The following is a 21,452-nucleotide window of genomic DNA, read 5'->3' on the forward strand; positions in this document are numbered from 1 at the left end:
ACTCTCTTGGACTCTTTTCCGCAGCATGTTAGAGAGGTGGTTGCTTGGTTGCTCTATGGTAAATGTAATGTAAAGCTTCTCCATCCGATCATAGCCAACCTTGTTTTTGCGGTTGTGGTAAACATTTCCACGGTAACAGTGTGCTCCACCAATCAGCCAGTCTTATGGCTTGTGGTCAGTCTACCATGGATGTTTGCAGTATTATGGCTGATAATCAAAATGTCTATTTAGAAAATGAATGGGATGAGCTCTTTTTGTGAACCAGATCACAATTCTAAATCCAACCCATCCTGGTTTACCCAGGCTTTTTTGAATGCAGGCAAATATGCTAAAAAGCTGTTTTTCCCATTGCCTGAGATAAGAGATCAAGCAGTATAAAAGCAGTGCCCACTGACCAATCAATTCTTTCGAATCATGACATCGCCATTCTTAGAGGATCCTGTGGAGCAAAAAAAAAGAAGAGGATCCTGTGAAGCTCAGTGCTCGAATTGAGGAGCACAAGGGTCTTCAGAGAGCGACAAAATCCTTTTACATCCGCTGATGAGTATCTTTATGAAAGATATAGATTCTCATCAGAGGGAATAACTCATCCCCTGGAGTCGAACATAACCAGCCTGACACGTAGAAGCAACGTGCTCACAGTACCACAGACTGTCTGCACCGCTCTACGTTTCTTTGCTTGTGGGAGTTACTTATATCGATGTACTTGGTGTGTTTGCAGTGGAATAACCAGACATAGTTAAATACTTTTATACTTCTCTTTAAGTAGGTTTATCCTATGAAATTAAATATTTATTTGGAATGGGGGATAGATAGTTCAGAAATTTACCATTTGACGCCCCCATCCCTTCCTCCCCTCTCTCTCTCTGAGACAGTCATCTCTCACCAAAGTGACAGGACACTGTTGTGCGGTGCGCACTTTCCTGACAGGGAAGGATAAGGGAAGTTTAAAACAATGTCTGGTTTGTTAGGTCAATCCCCGCTCCTAACACACCCAGTACAATCTCCCCCTGTTTCCAGATGCGCCAGGCGCATCCTGTCACCACTATGCCAAATGCGCACAGTCACGTTCCGTGTACCATGGTGCACTAAAATAGGTCCATATGGGTTTTTTGACTAGTAATTGCAAAGTTTCCACCACAGTGTGTCCTCAGAGTCAGTGCAGACAGCGTGTGTCAAACTAAAGCTCATTATAGAGGCTACATCATGTATTTAAATAAAAAGTTTCATCTCTCATCCAAGAGGCTTCTTCAGTTCAGTTCCACAGGTCTTGTTAGTAAAGAACAGATTCATATCTGGTAGCCCCGAGTTATTTATCTCAATGCTACGCGTAATTATGTCGGGGTCACATAATATATTTTTTTACCAAATGTCACCAGGGGCCTCCGTAACTTACACATTCACACAATCAGAGATCTTTTTACCAGCCTTCCTTTCTGCATCTAGCAGCTGTAACTGTATTTATTTTAGTCTGGATAGTCTGTGTATTTACTCCTCGCATTAACAGTTTGCTCCTCAGTTGTGAAATATGCAGATCTGCGATCAGTTCACTTGTCAATGTCTGTGATTGGTCATTTGCAGTAAACCCCACCCCTTTCATGTGCATGCGCTCAGATCTTGATGACGAAAACCTGGGTTGATTTAATGAGTTGATAACCAGTTTCATGTGACTGCTTAGCCAGATCGCGATTGTTAGGTTAAGTTCAGCTGGATCTCAGTAAGATATCCTGGGTATGTTGAATTCGCTTCGTAGTACAGACCCCCGAAGGTTCATTTCACATTATAACAGCAAAAAAACACAGAAAAGGTGCTGCGCCAGCGTCAAGACCCCCAAAATAAAGAAGAGTCATTTGACCTGGGAGTGAATGCTGATATTGTGCATTCCTATTGCCAGATACTTTTTTGGACCAGAGGAAAAGGGGCTTTACAAATCCTGGGTCAACCCTTCTCCTACACAATTTATTTACAACAATAACAATGTAGCTGACAAGGTATATACAGTAGCAATTATCCATAGCACAAACTCGACACCCATTGGTGAACTACAAGCGAAATAGAGAAAAATGTGCTCATCTTCACCAGTAAAAACCAGTCCTCTCTCACCCATAAAAATCAGCGATCAGATAAATGCTGCAACAGCAGGTTATGTTGTCTGCATGATTATTTGAATTCACTGCGTCTGTGGCTGATTTAGAGCCATTATCAAAATAGGAAAGATCATCATCCACTTACAGATACAGTCACACATGGGAGAAGTAAAGCTTGTATATGCACCTTGGAGAGACAGCTGCGTTTACATCTGGCCAGAATACTTCTCCTGAGTTTTTTTCTTATCTTTAATTTGCATTTATACTTACATACCTGCTTTTGATATCTGATTGCCCTCCAATCTGCCAAAGACACATGCAATGACTATGTCTAGACTTTCATTCCCTTGTATTAAACTCAGCAGGTTTCCATCATTATTCATGCAACAATTTGATTCCTGACAAAAAAATGTAAACAAGCCTTTTCATTCCATCTACACAAAGTGATTATATACATCAGAGTTCACAGAAACACGTTTCAATGTAAATTCAGCTCATTCTATCCTTCTCTGGAAGTAATCATTCAACCCCTTTTGAATCCACGGTTTCTTGTAAATTGCCAGAAGTTTGGCTTGAAATTGTTTTTGTAATCCCTTGATCTATACTCCCACACCATGCACAAACTGATTTACTATTTGAATTAAAAGAGGACATGCCGAGTTTACAGGAAATGACTGGAACTCGAGCCGAGCTTTGTGCACCATTTTTAACCTTTTCCTGTCTCTTGTTTTCAGAGTGACCTCTGGTCTTTGGGCATCACCGCATTAGAGATGGCCGAAGGAGCCCCTCGTAAGTGACACACAAAACTATAAGGGATTTATGTTAACAGATTGTTGCTTTGTTTTCCCATCTAATTTGTTCATTTATTAATAGTTAGTTTGTTAATTGTTCATCTTTCTTTCTTATTGTCACCGTGACTCTCTCTCTCTCTTTACCTCTCTGCCCCTCTGTCTCTTTTCGTAGCTCTGTGTGACATGCATCCAATGAGAGCGCTATTTTTAATTCCACGAAACCCTCCGCCCAAACTGAAGTCAAAGAAATGGTAAGCCTCTGAACTCTGTCATAAACACACACACACACACACACACACACACACACACACACACACACACGTACACACGTACACACAACAGGATGTAGAGGGCAGTGTTTAACTTTTCCCTTCTGAAAACAGGACATGAAAGTGGACTTTGTTGTGGGTTTCATGCCTCAGACAAACAACTGAAACGTATCCCGACTCTCTGTTTCTAAAAGAAAAGCTCAAAGTCACAGGTCTGTCCTGACATAGAAACATGAAGGATTACACCTGAGGCTAATTACATGAACAACGTTATAAAATAACCTGTGAACGTAATCGTTTTTCTCCGTTTGTGTCTGGGTTGTGGTTGTGGGCTCCAGATGGTTACACTGTGAGTCTTCATGAAGAGGGTAACGGAGCAGCAGTGGGTTACTGAACATCCTCAAATACAGCTGCAGAGGTGGTTAGGAGGAACAGAAAGAGCCATACAACCAATAACAGTGCGAGCTGTCGCCCCTCTGATTCGTCAGAAGAAAATCAGGGTTTCAGTAGCTGATTTGCTGATTAGACAGTGGTATAAAGTCAACCTCTACACATGGCGTCCAAGAAGAAAACCACCGCTCACAAAACTGCTAGATCAGACTTTGCCAGAGAATGACAAAAAGCGTGATGGATATTGCCAGCACATTCTTTGGTCAGATAAAACCTCATTCAATTTGATTGGACCAGATAGATGCCTGGATGTTTGGGGCGGACCAGGTCACGACAACCACAGTGACTTGTCTACAGGGTCGATTGTGAAAGGACTGTTTTGATACTGGTTCATTTCAAACAGGGACAGTGTACAATATTTAAACAGATTTAGCCAAGTGCTTTTCTCTATCTATTATCCCTGGGCTTATGGTATATACAGTATAATGCTCAACACACAATAAATTTTTTTTATTACACATAACACTAATACATAGATAACATAAACAAATATGTAAAACACGGGCTGAATGAGGGCGGAAGGTGTCGTGGAGTTGACATTCATAGATAAAGGATAAATGTTTGTTTAGCCAAACACTGAAATGTGAGTATTAGGTTAAAAGTATTAAAATGAAAAATAAAGCCATAACATAACGAGAATACAGTTTTGAAAATACAATTTTGAAAATAAAGTTGTAATATTATGAGTAAATAGTCTAATATTACGAGAATTAAATCTTCATTTTTTATGAGAGTGAAGTTGAAATTTTTAAGGAAATACATTTGTAAATGTAAGAGAATACAGTCTCATATTACGATAATAAATATGCAATTTTAGGTTATGTGTAATTTTAGCAGGGAAGATCTTTTAAGTGTGCTCACCAGCAGCACAATATAATAAGAAAAGCTTGTGTAGGAAACTGTGCCTATTCAGAAGAAAGAACCACACAGTGATTCAATCTTTGATGGCGGTTGACTGTGAGGTTATCGTTGGTAACATCTGCGTGATATTCAAAGATGTGGGTAGTTTCTCAAGAAAAAATGACATCGGTTCAAGATTTTAGATTCAAGGGGAGTGGAATACTCCTTACTGAGTATTTCCTCTTATTTTATTTTTAAATATGAATTGTCTCATAAAATTTTGCCTCTCCACTTGTAATATAACAACTTTTTTCTAGTAAAATTACGACTTCGTTCTTTTAATTCTATGACTTTACACTTGCAATATTACAACTATATTCTTGGAATCTCAGTCTCAAGATGCTTGACAGTAAAAGAAAGCTCCACAATGACAAGGATCCCTAAAACTGAATTTTTAAGGAAGAAAAGTATTTTAGGGTGGAAGGTAAAACAACAAAACTCCTTCTGCACAGAGCAGCTGAACAGCATCATGGGTGAGGCATGGCAGGACATCACGCCACAGATTTGTGCAAGGCTGGTATCATCCATGCCCAGGAGGACTGAATCTTTAATTTAAAGTAAAGACCTAAAAAGACTGAAAGAATGGTGGACAGAGTGTTTTTTTGCAGTCGGTTCTTTATTGTTCTCAGTTTAGTTTAAACTACATGTTATTAATCTTCAGTGGAGATTCATTCAGAAATTTATTTTTGGCCATCTGTCCCTCTCGTTCACTGTCCTCCCTTCTCCTCCTCTCCCATGCATACTGAATACGCTCTTTGGACTGAACTTGAACTGGAACTCATCCCTTCTTTCATTCAGTATTAATGTCAACAGAAATACAAGTTCAAAGGACAGCTTGTTATAGTGCCAACAGCCTGTAGTATCAATGCTTTGCAGTTCTTCAACCTCCAGGCCGCCCTAAGGCGACCAGGAACCCCAAAACTAAGCAGCAACACACTGCCTGACTATTTTGTCAGAGTTAAAACCACAGACAACACGTCTCAAACACAAGGTACACAGAGACGCTGCCTAAACTTCAAGTCTGCATTTTTGCCCAGATTTTCCTTGGTACCACTCAAACAAGTGATTACTAGCCTGCAGTAGGTGAGTTAAAAAAAATATTTGAGAATGTTGTGGCAGGTTATAGACGCTGCTATTGATTGTCATGTGTGAATAATGTACATGGTTATTTTTATACCAGTTTATTACATTTGATTGAAAACTTGTTTTATCAATGTATTAAATGTATGTGCTTGTAGGTTAATGTATCACTTCTCCTCAGTTAAGCCACTAACCATTTGTAAACTCAAGTTTCTGTGTATAAACTGTTTTTATCAAGTCCATTGACCACAGAGTTATTTACAGAAGAAAACTAGCAGAGACCTGAATAATTGTGATAAGTAAAACTTGGATTTAATGTGGAAACAAAGAAACTTCGAGTGATCACGTCTGTCCCGGCTCAAATTCATCACTATGAGCGGTTGATTATATAAAAGAGTTGCATAGCTTATTTATGATAGTCCCAGAACCTGAGGGAAAAGTAATGGGGCAGACACACACACACACACACACTGACTCCGCTGCTCTCTATTTCTCTCTCTCTTAGACTCAGCTGATGTCTCGGACTCGCTCCACTTTAAATGTTGATTTGTTTGAAATGACGCCATAATATCAACACTGACCATCACATAATGAATTTGTAAACTTAGACAATGTATGGAGAGCTGGAGGAGATGACGGGGCGCGTTTGGTTTAGCTCTATTCGGTTGGCATAGTGCACATCGCGGATGATAGAGACACCGAGAGGAGCAGGAAATTACTGTAAAAAATTACTTTTCACCGATGAAAAGACACAAAATTATCACTGTTATTGGACTTAGTGTAACTGTGCATGGCTCCCTGGGTGTCGGCCCCGGACTTGGTGGCGCTGTGACCAGGCTGTGCGTCTTCTCCCTCGGGCTGTGGAGCTGTCCGTTGTCCCTGCGTCCGTCGCCAGGTGGCATTTTTTCAATAAAACCATGTTTTTGGAATGGAAATAATGCTTTTCATTTATGTTTCAGTGTTTGCATAGACCACTTTCTGTATTGGGTCTATGTAAGCAGTGAAACCAAAGCCGAAAGACTTTAACCCTATACTTAAGCATTTGTTTATTCATCGCAAGTCATATCGTCATCCCAATATTCAAGAACGTTATCACATATCACATGTTTTCCTAATATCTTGCAGCCCTACTGTACTTTAAACAATTTGTTTTCATGGATTGTTTTTGTGTCCCTCTCTCTCTGTCTCACACAGGTCGAAGCGCTTCCTGTCGTTCGTTGATAATTGCCTGGTCAAGAACCATCTGCATCGACCGACCACCGACGCCCTGCTGAGACACGCCTTCATCCGAGACCTAGCCAATGAGAGACAAGTTCGCATCATGCTCAAAGATCACTTGGACAGGACCAGGAAAAAGAGAGAGAAAGGTGAGCTCAGATCAATGCTGTAAATGCTTTCCTGAGTTCTTTTAACTTATAGCACAGCAGCAAACAACTGGAACTGGTAACAAAAGGACAGTTTAACTGCACAGGTGAACGTACACTGACAGAGCCTGGTGAAAAAGTTGCTCTGCTTACTGGCAACATACACGTCATTGCACATGCCTCGTTAATATTACACTTAGCTGGCTAGTCGCTACCTCAAACTTGCGTCGACACAACAACAAAATGTCTAAAACGTCAGTCCAAAATGTGGTTGTATTTTACGAGAAAGTATTCCGGCACCTGGACGTGCACATCCCCAACAAAAGGGATGAACATGTGTTTGACCTCTTTGCATGACCTCATGTAAAGCCCATCATCCAGCAGTGTGGGCGTCCCTGGCCTTTGCGGTGTGTCGAAACAATTGATGACGAGTTTGGAGCTGGAGTATTTTTGCTGTATTAAGTACTGGAACTGTTATTTAATGTTTAATTATTGAAGTTGGAGTTTTGCACTTATTATTATTAAACTTTACCTTCCAATTTGCTTCAGGCACCCGAGCAGTTAAAAAAAACAAAAAACAATACCCAACCCTTATCCTGATAGATATGACAAGGATTATGTGAGTTTCAGGCCACATGTTGGAATAAAAACAACCAGCACCCTTGAGTTGAGACTGTGAACCAGCTGCATTCATGGCTCAGCAGCTGCTCTGCTCGGCCTGTCACAAATGCTGCATTACTGCTAATTTATAGCATGCTGCTAAGGGAAATGTTTCACTGCTACATAAAGTAAATCTACACCGAAGCCTGTCCACCATTGCTGCACTGCACCGAAACCAAACAAGAAACTGACGTAGTTATCAAGGTGTTTTGATCGATGCATAAAGTTACATCTTTGAAAAAACAATAATTGATACACCGGGGCTGGCAAGACAACAGGTGTCCCTCCTCCTGGGCCAATTAAGCTTTTGAACTTGAATTTATGTCTAATATTTTAGCTGAATGTGGAGAGAAAGTGAGGAAGGGCGACAATAAGAGAGCGTGAGGGGGAGAATGTGGGGTCGAGCCAACAGGCTGTTCACAGCTGACCTTTCCTCTTCTTTTCTTCCTCTCTACGTTTACTCAGAGCGATGTTCGACACAGCAGACACAAAAATAGGAGGAGATGAGAGAGAGAGACTGAAAATGGGGCAAGTTAGGAATATGGAAAGGCATGGGGGGGCAGAGAGGCGTACAGTAAAGATTGTAAAGATTCATTCGGCTGTGGATGAGTTGTATGTGCTGAATGTGTGATTCCGACATGTGCAGTCAAACAGTGAGAAACAGATGACTGTTCTCGTGTTAATACTCAAGTAATGAAAGCAGCAGTGTCTTGTCTTTTCATCTTCATTTTGACACAGCTGAGAGACAGAAGAGAGAGAGAGGGAGACAGAGAGAGAGGGAGACAGAGAGAGAGGGAGACACAAAGAGAGAGAGAGAGAGAGAGAGAGAGAGAGAGAGAGAGAGCAGAGCGAGAGGCTGAAGGGAAGGAAGGAGGAAACAGAATGGCCATCTGGTTCTAATCTTCAGTTAACTTATAAAAACACACTAATGACTGGTAGACTTTCTGCAAGCTTTGTGTGTGTGTGTGTGTGTGTGTGTGTGTGTGTGTGTGTGTGTGTGTGTGTGTGTGTGTGTGTGTGTGTGTGTGTGTGTGTGTGTGGGTGTGTGTGTATATACAGTGTGTTTAAGAACAGATTTGTGTGTGTGTCTGAGTGTGTGTATACAATGTGTTTAAGAACAGATTTGTGTGTGTGTGTGTGTGTGTGTGTGTGTGTGTGTGTGTGTGTGTGTGTGTGTGTGTGCTCCCATATTCCCCTCTAGAGTAATGAAATGCTGGTACTCTCAAGTGTGTGTGGGAAAAGTCACTTCTTCAGAAAAAAAGAGGGAGAAAAAAGTCAATGCTCCAGACAAGATGCGAAAAGGATATGTAATTTTCAGCTTAGCCAAGAGTGTAGTTTGGACAAAGATGGTCTCTGCTTTGGCACAAGAATCAGACACACACACACACACACACACACACACACACACACACACACACACACACACACACACGGAGAAAAAAAATTGCCCTCTTCGCATTTGACAAAAGTTGGCATTAATGCAGACTCCTCCTGCAACTTTGGCCCAGTACGACAAAACCCGAGCCAACACATTCAAACATGACATCACAGCAACAGAGCAGATATTTCCTCAGTGCTGCTTCGTTCTGCTCTGAACAAACACACCTGTATTGTGTTACCTTTAAAGCGTGTTAATGGCAACATACGCCATGTCAGGTCAAGTCAGCCCGAGCTACTCACGCCATATGCCGGCCAAATGTTGTTATGATAAGCTTGCCAGGGCCCATCGTCCTGGCCTCTGGGCAATGACCGCCCAACCCCTGGATTTCCGTTGTAGTGGCCACTGTCAAAACTGCAAATTATATAGACTTAACTATATACACATAAAAAAAACAACTGCAACACTTAAAAATTTGCATGGAGAAAAAAATCACTATTGGAATCATGACTGGGTCAGTCAGACAGACTTTCAGCTGTCTGACTGACCCACTCTACAGTGCCTGTGTTATGGGTCCCATGGCAGGAGGTGAATGTGGAAAGGAGAGACATTTATTTTGTGAATGAGGTTGGGTCGGCATTGAGATGACTCAGCGTTCCTCATCTGAAGCCGTGCCCCGCTATAACAACTCTGTGCCATATGTGTTCCACCAAACAAGAGTCTGATTTACTTTCTTATTGCCCCAGTTTGCCCACATTATGCTCTGGTGTGGCTTTGTAAATGACAAAATTGCTACTGGTGGCAGACGATGTAACAAGACGGCGGGGCATGGAGGAATTTATAATGAAACGGTGGCTGGTTCAGAGAGAGCCGGAGGAGAATACCCACAGAAGTGCTTACACATCAAAAGTGTTCACCCAAAGCACCACCTACAAACCATACCTCAGTGTTCTGACAACACTTACAGACATGCAGCTCATATTAACATGGACAAGTAAGTCAAGGATACAGTGGGGAACATTCCACAAGTGTTGTGCAGCTGGTGATACATGTTCAAAGATTTACAACCACTGTGAAATAGCTATTAGAGCTACAGTTAAATATCATGTATCACAATAAATCATAATAATAATTTGTTTCTCAAACACTTTTTGTCTTATTTGTAGAAAACCTCTTCATGTCGTGATAGACATCAATAAATTAAGTGTTAAAAGAAAAAAAAAAAGTTGGTGTCTGTGGCCCTTGCAGGACGGAATACAATTCGTTTGCATACCTGTCTGCCAGTAATCAACCTGCCTGGCTGTGCTGTCACTGCGCAGCTGGAGAGGATACGCCACTGAAGCAGAGACGAGAGTCAAAAGTTAGCAAGCAAGGCATGGAAACGTTGGCCTCTATTAGTCTTTTGGGGGCATGGCTTTGAAGGGCCAATGGGAAGGAGTGGGATGTATCAGTAATCAGTAATCATGTAGCCCGCTCTTGCTAGCTTCTCCAGGATTACCAACCCGAGCTTTAATGCCTGACAACAGTGTCACAACTTCCAAGTGCCCAGTGTGACATCTTGTTATTGCTCAATTTGACTGATCACGAGTCTATAGCTCAGATATTCATACTGGAGCCAGAGTGTGGATGGATATTTTGTTTGGAGAAAAAACCTAAATGATTAATCCATCATTTCCTGTCAGTCAGAGATTAATCAACTAATCATTTCAGCTCTAATAGCTGTCTAAATATTTTATAAAAGGTGCATTAAATGATCCTGTTTCCGTTTCCATTAGTCCTTTTGAGGAGATATTGGATTTAATTTTTTTTGTATTAACTTATATCAAATAAATAAATTATTTTTCTCTCTTTCTTTCTTTCTCTCACATTCAGAGGGTCCAGAGTATGAGTACAGTGGCAGTGAAGAAGAGGAGGACGAGGTAACAGAGGAGGAAGGAGAGCCCAGGTAAAAGCCTTTTCACACTTGGCATGAATATTGAATATTGTTTCAGCATTTTGACTTCATTTGACACTTCACAGTTAAAGATAAACAGGAAACAAGGGCAGAGAAACAAGCGTGTGACATGTAACAACAGTCCCCTGGCTGGGAACGTAACCGTGCTCATCATGTGCACGTATGTGGCTTTGCACCTTAACCACTCAGCCATCAGACGTCATGGGAAAAAATGCTGTTGGGGAGTGTTATGAAAGTCTGCTCAAATGTGCTGAGAAATAATTTAGAACCACAGCAGTTGGTGCAGATTTACATATGCAAAAAGAAATGTTAATTTAATGAACCTCGTCAGATGTACTGATTCTGCAATATGGTGTCAAGACATATATGGTTAAAGAAACCAGGTGAACGTACAAACTAGGTGTCGGATTTTTATAAAATGTGTCATTGCTTTCATTATCACTGTTTTTTATCACTACATAAACACTAATGTCACTTTGAATGTCCCCCAGTAAATTCATTGCTAATGAATCACTGCGGGGCATATGTGTGTGTGTTTTTTTTATGGTAATGGACAGATGCACTAGCCTCTCTGTTACTGTCTCTGGACTTTAAACAGCAGATGGCACTTGGAGCCGGGCACTTTCTCCTAGGATGAGCTTTAAGTGTGTATTTGTGTAACTGTGCCCATTTTCTCTCGGTACATAGCTGTCGCAGTAAATATCACACCGTTTCTCTTTCTGCCTCTCTCACTCTCGCTCACTCTCTCTCTCTCTTTCTCTCTTACTCTCTCACCCTCTCGCCCTCTCTCAGCTCAATCGTGAATGTTCCTGGTGAGTGGACGTTGAGACGGGAGTTTCTACGTTTGCAGACAGAAGATCGTGAAGGAGGCAGAGAGGGAGGTCAGGAAGGAGGTGCTGCTTATCAAAGACAAGTAGGTTTCAAGTTCATTCGCAACCTTGTACACATTCAGTCCTATTCTCTTAATATACAGTAAAGATGCCATCACTACTAATTCAAAGCAAAAAATGTGGTAAAACAACACGCACATCCAGTAAAAACTAACATTTTGAATAGGTGCTTGATTAACTTCACAGAATATTTTAAAAATACCGTATCAACATGCTGGAAACATCACAGCAAATTAATTCTTTGATTCTTTCTGAAGAACTGAAATTATTTTTCGATTAATCGAGCAGTTTATTGACAGAAAAAGGTTATAAGCAACAATTTTGATAATCAGAAAATATTTTTTGTTATACTCTAAGCCAAAATTGTGAATAATCACTGGTTCCACCTTTTCAAATGTGACTGTTTCCTATGTCAAAACAAGCATATTACACTTTACCAATTGAGGGAATAATTGGCAGATTAATAAATAAAGAAAATACCTCCTAGTTGACGTACTAACTAGTGATATTATTAGTACAAGTTCCATGCCAGTTCTAAACCTGCCTGTTTGTACTGTTGTGTTCTTTTGGCCTGGGTTAAACTACCTCAAATTATTGTCATTAGTCAGACCTCCTCAAAAAGTTCTATACACTATAAAACTTTGCGATCATCCGATCTGGTTTATCTGCAATGAAGATTTTAAAGTCCATGTTTTTCCTTAAATGAAACTGAATTTAAGTCTACTCTATAATTTTTTAGATAATTTCTATAAGAAATATAATCATATATTAATCCATGTCCAGGCGTTACAGCAGCACAGGCAACAGTTGGCGGAGCAGGAGCGATACAAGCAGCAGTTAGTGGCGGACAGACAGAAGAGGATCCAACAGCAACACGAGCAACGGCAAAAGTTAGAGGTTGTAAGTACTGCCCACAAACTCTTCTGTAGTCACTCAGCACTTATGGACAGTCAGGTGGCAAGAGCACTGCTGGAGAAAAAAATTGCTTTATCAACTACATCTTACCTTACCTTCCACCTGCTGCGTCCCATCTTTCCTGTACTGATCTGACAGATTCAACCTGAACAACGTAATCCAAGTGTGCAACTGTGTGTAATGCTAATGATCTAAAAGCTCAATTTTTCTCGATCCATTTCTTGTAATTCATGTTAATACAAATGATTCCGTCTTTTTGAAAGTTTTTGGACGTGGTTTTGAGTAAATTTTTTATTGCACTACGTTTTTTTCCCCACTCGCAGCAGCAGAGGCAGCAGCTGGCGGACTGTGCCTTTCAGTGGGCAGATCTTCAGGAAGTCTTGCTTGGGGAGGAGTCAGATCTCCATGACAACAGAATCTTACTGGACGGGAGGAACAGGAGGAGCGACAGGAGGCTGGTAAAGATGAATCTCTTACTTAGGACAATAAACATAACATAAATTCTATCTCCTTGACTATTATGGGAAATAAAAATTCTGAAATGTTTCAGTATTTTAAGCCGCCCCAGTGAAAAGGCTCTGATGGCTGATGCTAATTGGTCCGATGGTAAGTTGGTCAAGAGGGCGCAAATCTTGTTGACTTTAGTGATCTTTTCTACTTCAGAACCTCAAGGGATCTGATTCATGAAATTACCTCATTCACTTGATACAATTTTAGTTTACAAAAAGATAAAAAATCCCACATACAACAAATTACACAACCTCAGTTTGCAATTTTTTAACATTCAAATATACGCATTGTTCAGGAAGGCAGGACATTTTTTAACTTGTAGCATTAAAATGTGCCTGCATTCATTGATGTTTTGGGGGGGACATCCCAACAGGTTTCCCATTCACACCTCCAGCAGACACACAGTTCCATTATCGTGCTGCACTGATCACATTTCCACATCGTGTTTAGGTTGTACTGGATTTGTAGTTAATGTTAGACCAAAGTTATTTAAGCTCGGTTACCCTGAGCAGCCTCTTGTGTGATGGAGCGGTACATATTTGTTGCTGAACTGATTTCTCACAGGAACTTGAAAGCTCAAGGTGTGTTTTTGATACTGATGCACAGATGTAGTCATTGCACCCGTCAGGCTTCGGCATCCTGGTGATGAAACCATTCTCTCTTCAATGTAGCGGCACAGAGGAGAGATTGTGGGGCAGATTTTTACACGTTATAGTTACAAGCTAATCGAACACTACTTCCCTTATGCAGGTGCACCTTGAAGTTCTTAAAGGCCCATTTATAAAAGAAATTAGCACGTCATGGTACTTTTGAAAGGTTTTGTACACTAGTTGGAGATTGAATAAGTTTCAGAAATCCTTTGTTTTGTATCTGTTCTACAGTTTTTGAAGTTTAGAAGAAGGGCCGTCCGTCACTTAAAAGAGGTTTCTATAAAAGACCTTAATAAAACTCAATTTGGAACATCACACAAATCCATGTGGTATTAAAAAAAACTTTAATGTGAGTTACAGAGTAACTTTTGACAAAATATGTTTAGACAGGCTGAGGTGTCTCTGCCGATTCGCCTCATTTCAGACAAAGACACATAGCCCTCCCTACGATCGTAGGTTCATTTTACAGTCATTAATTTTAACACATACTTGATGAATCCATCCCACACACCAATGAGTTTAAATAGGTGTATTTTAACACCACAAAGCAGGTTCGTGGCTGTGACTTCTTCATGTAGAAGACAGTGTGTTTCAATTCTATTAATATCTGTCTACTTACATTATATATCTACTTGGTGTGCTCTCGTGTGTGTGTGTGTGGCGGTATCTGTACGTGTTAGATCCTGATGACACAGATTGCCTCTAACTCATTATGTTCAGCTTGTGTAATGGATCTATCTGATGCTTCATTAAGCTTTAATGCATTTGCATTTAACTGTGTGATGGGTTCAGTGAGTCTGTGATGTGATGTCTTGTATTTTGTCAGATGAAAGAGCTTGCCTGGGTGCACGTTCTCAACTGATTGGTTCCAATCAGTTCACACATTGATTGATTTGGCAAGTGTCATGTGTGTTTCAGTGGTTTGTTGGTGGTTTGAAGATTAGAGACGTGGGCGAGTGTCTGTACGTGTTTGAATCTCTGCAGTGGATGGGGACAGTACATGGTCATGGGTGGAATTACACAACTCTGCTGTGATAAAGAAAAACCACTTCTGTAAACACTTTGTTTCATTTGAGAAAGCAGTAGTCTGACTTCCCATTAATAGACTAAAAATACTTCTATGATCTTCCCTGCCTCAATGCATGCTGGGACAGGCCCCTGTGATCCTCAACAGGATAAGTGAGTATAGAAAAAAGATTGATAGGCGTGATTATTCCCATTCTTTGTTTGCTCTGCTGGAGCAATCATACGACTAAGACTAAAGTTTACTAGTTATAATCTGTCAAATAGGAGGATTTCCTTCTTTTTTGCCCTTTTTTTATTAGAAAATTAATAATTTGAAAGAACTCATTACATTATCTTTTCATCTATTAATCCATCCATCCATCCATTGGGTCACAGAGCTAGCCGGCCAGAAGCACCTCAACTGTCCTTTTTTGATGTGAGGGTGCAGCGGTTCTACTCCAAGGTCCCTCTGGATGTCTGAACTTCTCATCCTATCTCTAAGGCTGAGCCCAGCCACCTGTCGGAGGAAACTGATTTCAGCAGCTTATATTCACAATGAACAATGAACATGACCCAGAGATACTTAAACTCCCTCACTTGGGGCAGTAACTCACCCTCAACCTGGAGAGAGCAATCCATCGATTTCCAGCAGAGAACCATGGCCTTGGAATAAGAGGACCTGACTCTCATCCCGACTGCTTTAGTTTAAAATACCACTGTTCCAAAGTACACCTTTTGAGAATTGCTAGCTTGTGTGTATAGTACAGTAAATATTTGTTTTTCTTGTGGGTGCTCTGAACCCTCACTGTACCAGCAGACTGTGGTTATACTAAGCGACCCCCAGCCACACGTTTGTGTAACTGCTTGTCTTCTGGAAGTGTAGACTAAAGGAGATTGATGCTTAGAGAGTAAAGATTTTATCTGCATAAAACTGCCTTTTTCACCAGAATGACTTAGCGACATGAAGGCGCCATTGTTCTCTTACAGATGTTAGGGTAATGTGATGGAACAGCTGGTATCTTTTATCTGTACAACACTGATGTAACATCAACTTATTGCATCATCTCTATCACAAGATTTGATTTTAAGCTGTTGTATATAGAAATTATTATTAATAATAAAATCAATCCACCAAAGTTACATTTAAATGCATACTGCAAAACCATTGTGGAGAACATTAAATCATTGCACATTAGGGACATAACAAAACATTTACATAGTGTTTACATGAATAATTAATAAGGGGATTTTGTTAAATCTAAACTGTTAATAATGAGACCATGGTAGGTGCTATGATCTATCTTATCTGCTGTATTTACAGACTACAATTCCCATAAAACCTATGTCCTCCTGTTGCTTGTTTGCTTGTTGATGACATAGATGCAATTTGTGGTTTGTAGAACCACTAAGCTTGATTATTTCTGGCAAACATACCCCTTTACTCACTGAGCACCGTTTATATCAGGTGCTGGATTTCTTACTCATTCACATTCATATTATTCTTTTCAATTTACTTAAGTTTGTTATCGCCTCCGTTTCAGCTTAAGCACTGTTGAATGTGACCCTCCAAATCCAAGCTGAACAAACGCAATTTAAAGGCAATGGTGCAACCACTGCAAATATTGAAATTGTGCAGATTCAATTAAACATTGTAAATGTAAAAGAAAATCCAGTCTGAACTCTTTGGACAGTTAAGGTTTTTCGAGGAGAAATTGGAAAATAGGTCATAATGAAATATTCAGAGTTGAGGGCGCTGGCTAAAAGCGCCATACCATGCACACTCTGAATATTTTAGTTCCCACCTCTCAGACTTGTGCTCAGGACCTTGGACACTAATTAAAGTGTGTGTGTGTGTGTGTGTGTGTGTGTGTGTGTGTGTGTGTGTGTGTGTGTGTGTGTGTGTGTGTGTGTGTGTGTGTGTGTGTGTGTGTGTGTGTGTCTTCCTCCATTTTTGTGAGGACTTTGTGAGAATATCCTGATGTGGGACAGGTTTGAATTCAAATGATTTAGTTCTTCAATCAAAAAGTTATCAAAGTCATGGAATATACTGACAGGTATTTTATTTCAACCATGTGGTTCTCTGTTTTTAACTGTGTGTGTGTGTGTGTGTGTGTGTGTGTGTGTGTGTGTGTGTGTGTGTGTGTGTGTGTGTGTGTGTGTGTGTGTGTGTGTGTGTCCAGGACCAGGCGGGCAGAAAGGGGAGTGCCGATGTGTCAGTAAGGCCTCTGGACTTCACAGCAGAGCAGGTAACAATCCATCACTCTTCGTCTTTTCACATGTCATTAAAGAACAGGGGGAATTTGTTATTTAACTGAACGCAGATACATTTTTAATGATGCTGATGGTGTCAGTCAGTGACGACACATCGCTTCGGGGGTGTAAGATGTACTGTATGCAAACAGCGAACCTATCAGGAGAATTAGATCTTTTCTTTCTTTCTCCTCTGTTGTCCATCCTCTCGATTGTCTTATGTGATATTTAAAGTTTTGGACAGTTGGACATTGAAAAATGTAACCTGCGACTGCAGGACTTTGTAGCTGGCATTTTGCAGTATTTTCCGACATTTTACTGATCAAATGATTGATGGAGAAAACAATGTACTGACTTGTAGCAAGGCTCTTTTACGAGATGAGAGGATTAGGTCTTAAAACTGAAGAGAGTATATGCTTTGAGGAAAAAGAGAGAGAGAATATTTAGCTGGTGCTGTCTCTGGCACGACACCTATACTTTAAAGGGAGAATTGAAAGAGTGAGGCGGATAGAGAGAATGGATATAAGACACTGGAATGGAGAAAGGAGGCGAAAACAAATGGAGAACGAAGTCAATTGTCCGAGTGTCTGCAATTTATGTTTTATAATTTTCAGTGAAAGATTTGTTTCATTCATGCTCTAATACACCTGGTGGGACTGGTTCATACATATTGAAGTTTTCAATCAATTAGACAGTAAAAGATCTGAGCTTTTAATTCAGCATTTGTGTGGGACTCCATTAAGGATTCAGAGAGACCTCAGTGAAACACACTGCACCGTAGCAGGAGTGTCAGATTTTGAGAAGCTTTTAGGCCAATGCTTCTCACAGCACGCTATCACTTTTGTCTCAAAGCCTTCCCTCTATGTCTCTCCCCAGCTCACCTCTTCTGTCTCTTCCGATCCCAGCATGCCTCCTCTATCCTTACCTCACTTGTTTCCTCTCTGCACCCCTCACTCCATTGTTCACAGCGTGGAGCCGCTTTCATTTCTAGTATCTCCCGTTCAACGTATTCCTCTAAAGTGTTACTTTTTAATCTCATTAGGGGTTTCAGAAATACAAATTCACTATACACGTTTCTTTTTGCTGTTTTCGATTTCTGAAAACTCTTTCTGTTTCTCTTTGCTGCCTCTGAAAGTGCCTCATCTCTTTGCCCTGATGTTTTCTGGTATAATAAGAGTCTCTCTTGACGTTTGCCTGATAGCCTGTAGATTTGTTAAATTTAAGGACTGGATGCACAGATGGGATACATGAATTAACAACTATTTAAGTATGACTTTTAATTTTGCTGAAGGATTTTCATCTATGATTCACAGCAATGCTGGTCAGCTTCTTATCTTAGCTGTTGTGTAATCCTCTTCTTTTTGGTGTGTGGTATCTTGTTTGCAGAGGGTTTGTACATATCAAGTATCTTGGTGAGTTGGACTGAGAAGAAAAATATTTTTTTCTTTCTTTCTTGAGGTTAGTCATGCGAACTTTGGCATAATCTACCTGTTTCAATTGTCGACATATATGAGTTTTACCATTGTCCCTGGTATTGAAGATATTTGTCCTCATTTGGGCTTGACTTTATTTTAATTTTAACTGTTGTCCTCAGATGTATTTGATGTATTGTTTATGTGTTAAGCAGATTTAAGATCAGCTTTTGTCATATGAGAATAAAACTCTTTAAGCACACTTTAAACATGACATAAAATCATTCCACTACATCAGGTCGTTAATTACATTAACACTGTTGTCACACTGAGCGTCCTGCTGAACCCTGTTCAAACATCTTTCAGTTCGGTAAAACTTTGCTTGATCTACTATTCAACTGACATTGTCGTAGCTGGGTACAGCGCTGATTAAAGCGACACAACGCAAGATTCGCTCTCAGCTATACTCGCACTCCCCCTACAGGTGGGTTGGGTTATTCACTGTCATAAATACAAGTTTGATCAGAGCCTCCCATGCACACAGCTGTTCACACGGTTATTTGTTTCTTTGAAAGTGGCAACCTCAGAAGCCAAAGAACTATGTTGACTGACACAGTTCACACAAATATGACCATTTTGTTTAATTTGTTGTGACATTTGAGATGATACAAGCTGACAAGCTAACACAGCAAACAAGTAGCCCACGCAGTTATTGATATCCGAGCATTAGGTACAGCAAATCAAATCAAATTGTTCGGCTAGCCAAATCTCTATCAAAATGGGTTAACCTGGCTTCTGATTATAAACTACTGAGTACTGGCACCGTACACCAGTGTTACATAGTGCAGTTTCAGGAATCCAGGGGGCGCTGTGGCAATGACAGGCATGCCATTCTCCCTATTTAAGTTTGTGCACCATCAAAATGGTTTTGAGGCTGTTATTTTAAAGTGTAAGAATTACCTGGTGTCGCTCTAAATATTAGATGGACTTATTAGGGTATGAGCCTATATTTATTTTGTTTGTCCTCTTTCACTGTGTTGCATTCATTACCATTGGGTAACTCGCTAAATAGAGCAACTAGTGGTTCTTATTCAGTGGTGATTTGGATAGTAAATTGCAGTTGGCTGACATGAGTTGTTTCCTAATTTTGCTGTGAAAATAGACCTTGTTCTCGGGCACTGATGTGTGACATTGGCTGGTGGATGGTATGTTGGGTATTTCAGTTCTGTGTGAGCCCTATATTGTCCTCAAGAAAACAGCATTAAATCTCAGGTGGTTTTCCAGCTATGGCAGCATTCACATGAATCTAACCTCAGCCGGTTGTCATGTGGTGGCCATGTTCACGTCTGAACAGCAGGATGGCATGTTGTTTTATTCCTTTGGGTCTACTGGTTTGGAAGGTACTACATGGCTTGTGACCGTTACCCTGAAAGTTTAACTACTAAAATCAAAGTGATGTGTTGGAGCGTGTGGGTTTTTAAGTGCATCTCGGGACCCATTTTTCTGTCTGAAACTGTCCAAGCGCAAGAGAAAACTAACTGAGCCCAAACACCGCAGGCATTCTGTTTTTTATGTCCAAACCCGACTCAAGCCTGATGCAGTTAATATAAGCTGAGTTTGTTACCCTTCTCTGTGTTATCCTGACACTATCGCTTGTTTTCCCTGATAACAGAAAAGTGCAGTGTAAAAAAATCTGCCAAAGTAACATCACCGACCCAACCCCCAATATCATTTAAATAGTTTTGTCCAAATCTGACCTGTCCTGTCAGGTCCTGATGGATTTGGGCCGGTATCAACACCGTGGTGTGTGTCTGTGTGAACTTTGTGGATGCACAGCATATAGTATGAGACTGTGTCATTACACTGCCTCCCAGAATTAATTTTTTTTATGTGGCTAGCTCACTGTGTCATGTTACATCCATCTTGTTTGGACTTTCTGGACCCAGCTGGAGCTCATTCTCAGTCCTGATCTGCACAAACTTCAACAGATTTTTGTGAACATTTTGTGCCAGAGACCCAGCTGCTTGACTGAATGCTACTTAATTAAGGTTTTTTTCTCACACGTTGGTCTGTGGTTGAAACCAAATCAGCTTCTGTCTTACTGTGTGTGCTTTCTTTCTATGTGTGGCACAACAAGCTTGATGATCCAGTATATGCTTTATTATGTTTTCACAGCCATGTTTGTCTACAGTGTTTCTACAGAACCTGGGAGTGGCCTTTTTTAGCATGTACACAAACACAACAATCAATTAATTTGCACTGAAAACTAATATTTTTTATGCAAACTCAATAGTTATAGATGATGGGTGTTGTCAAATTATGTATTCAACATCCAATTCTTCTTTCTGCACAACATTAAATTATTAAGTCTTGTTATTTCTGTCACTTGTTTCTCTATTAGAACGTCTTGACTCATTAGAAACTGAAATATCATAGCAACTTCCTTGTGATTTTTATCTGAAGTGATTCTTCTTTTCTTCTAAAGTAAAATTTCATTATCCAATATTATCCTTTTTACCAGATCAAAATGGCTGTCTAAATATGCCACGTATGTGATTTGAGAATAGTGACATTCAGCTAAAAATAGGGCCAGTTTAGAGTCAATCTAATCAAGAAGATTGAGTTAATCTTGGAAAGAGGGGTTGAAATCAGTTGAAAAAAACACTTGTGTCATAAAAACAAAAAAATAGCAGGAACGTACGTTGCAAATTTAGTATGCGACTTAAGAGAAAGAATTGAAGTTATCGTGTGAATAAAAATCCTGAAATATGTCTAGAATCTAGAGTCTCGGTAGTTGCTTTATATTCTTGACTTTACAATAACCGGTCTTAAGTTTCCTGCTTTTATTGTAAATTTTGTTTATTAAAACCTCACAATTCAATACATA

General features: G+C 40.2%; 1 protein-coding gene across 4 annotated transcripts in view; it reads left to right on the forward strand.

Moving 5' to 3' along the window:
* Positions 1-21,452, forward strand: part of si:zfos-2326c3.2 (misshapen-like kinase 1) — a 70,319-nt gene that overhangs the window by 22,794 nt on the left and 26,073 nt on the right. For all 4 annotated transcript variants that reach the window (XM_035161092.2, XM_035161093.2, XM_035161094.2 and 1 more), the window contains exons 8-15: positions 2,822-2,876; positions 3,051-3,129; positions 6,772-6,944; positions 10,852-10,924; positions 11,726-11,846; positions 12,607-12,723; positions 13,062-13,196; positions 17,084-17,149. In XM_035161092.2, the coding sequence (XP_035016983.1) occupies positions 2,822-2,876; positions 3,051-3,129; positions 6,772-6,944; positions 10,852-10,924; positions 11,726-11,846; positions 12,607-12,723; positions 13,062-13,196; positions 17,084-17,149 (819 nt within the window). The remainder of the gene's footprint in view (positions 1-2,821; positions 2,877-3,050; positions 3,130-6,771; positions 6,945-10,851; positions 10,925-11,725; positions 11,847-12,606; positions 12,724-13,061; positions 13,197-17,083; positions 17,150-21,452) is intronic.

The sequence above is a fragment of the Hippoglossus stenolepis genome, chromosome 7 (assembly GCF_022539355.2).
Source record: "Hippoglossus stenolepis isolate QCI-W04-F060 chromosome 7, HSTE1.2, whole genome shotgun sequence".
Classification (NCBI taxonomy): Eukaryota; Metazoa; Chordata; class Actinopteri; order Pleuronectiformes; family Pleuronectidae; genus Hippoglossus; species Hippoglossus stenolepis.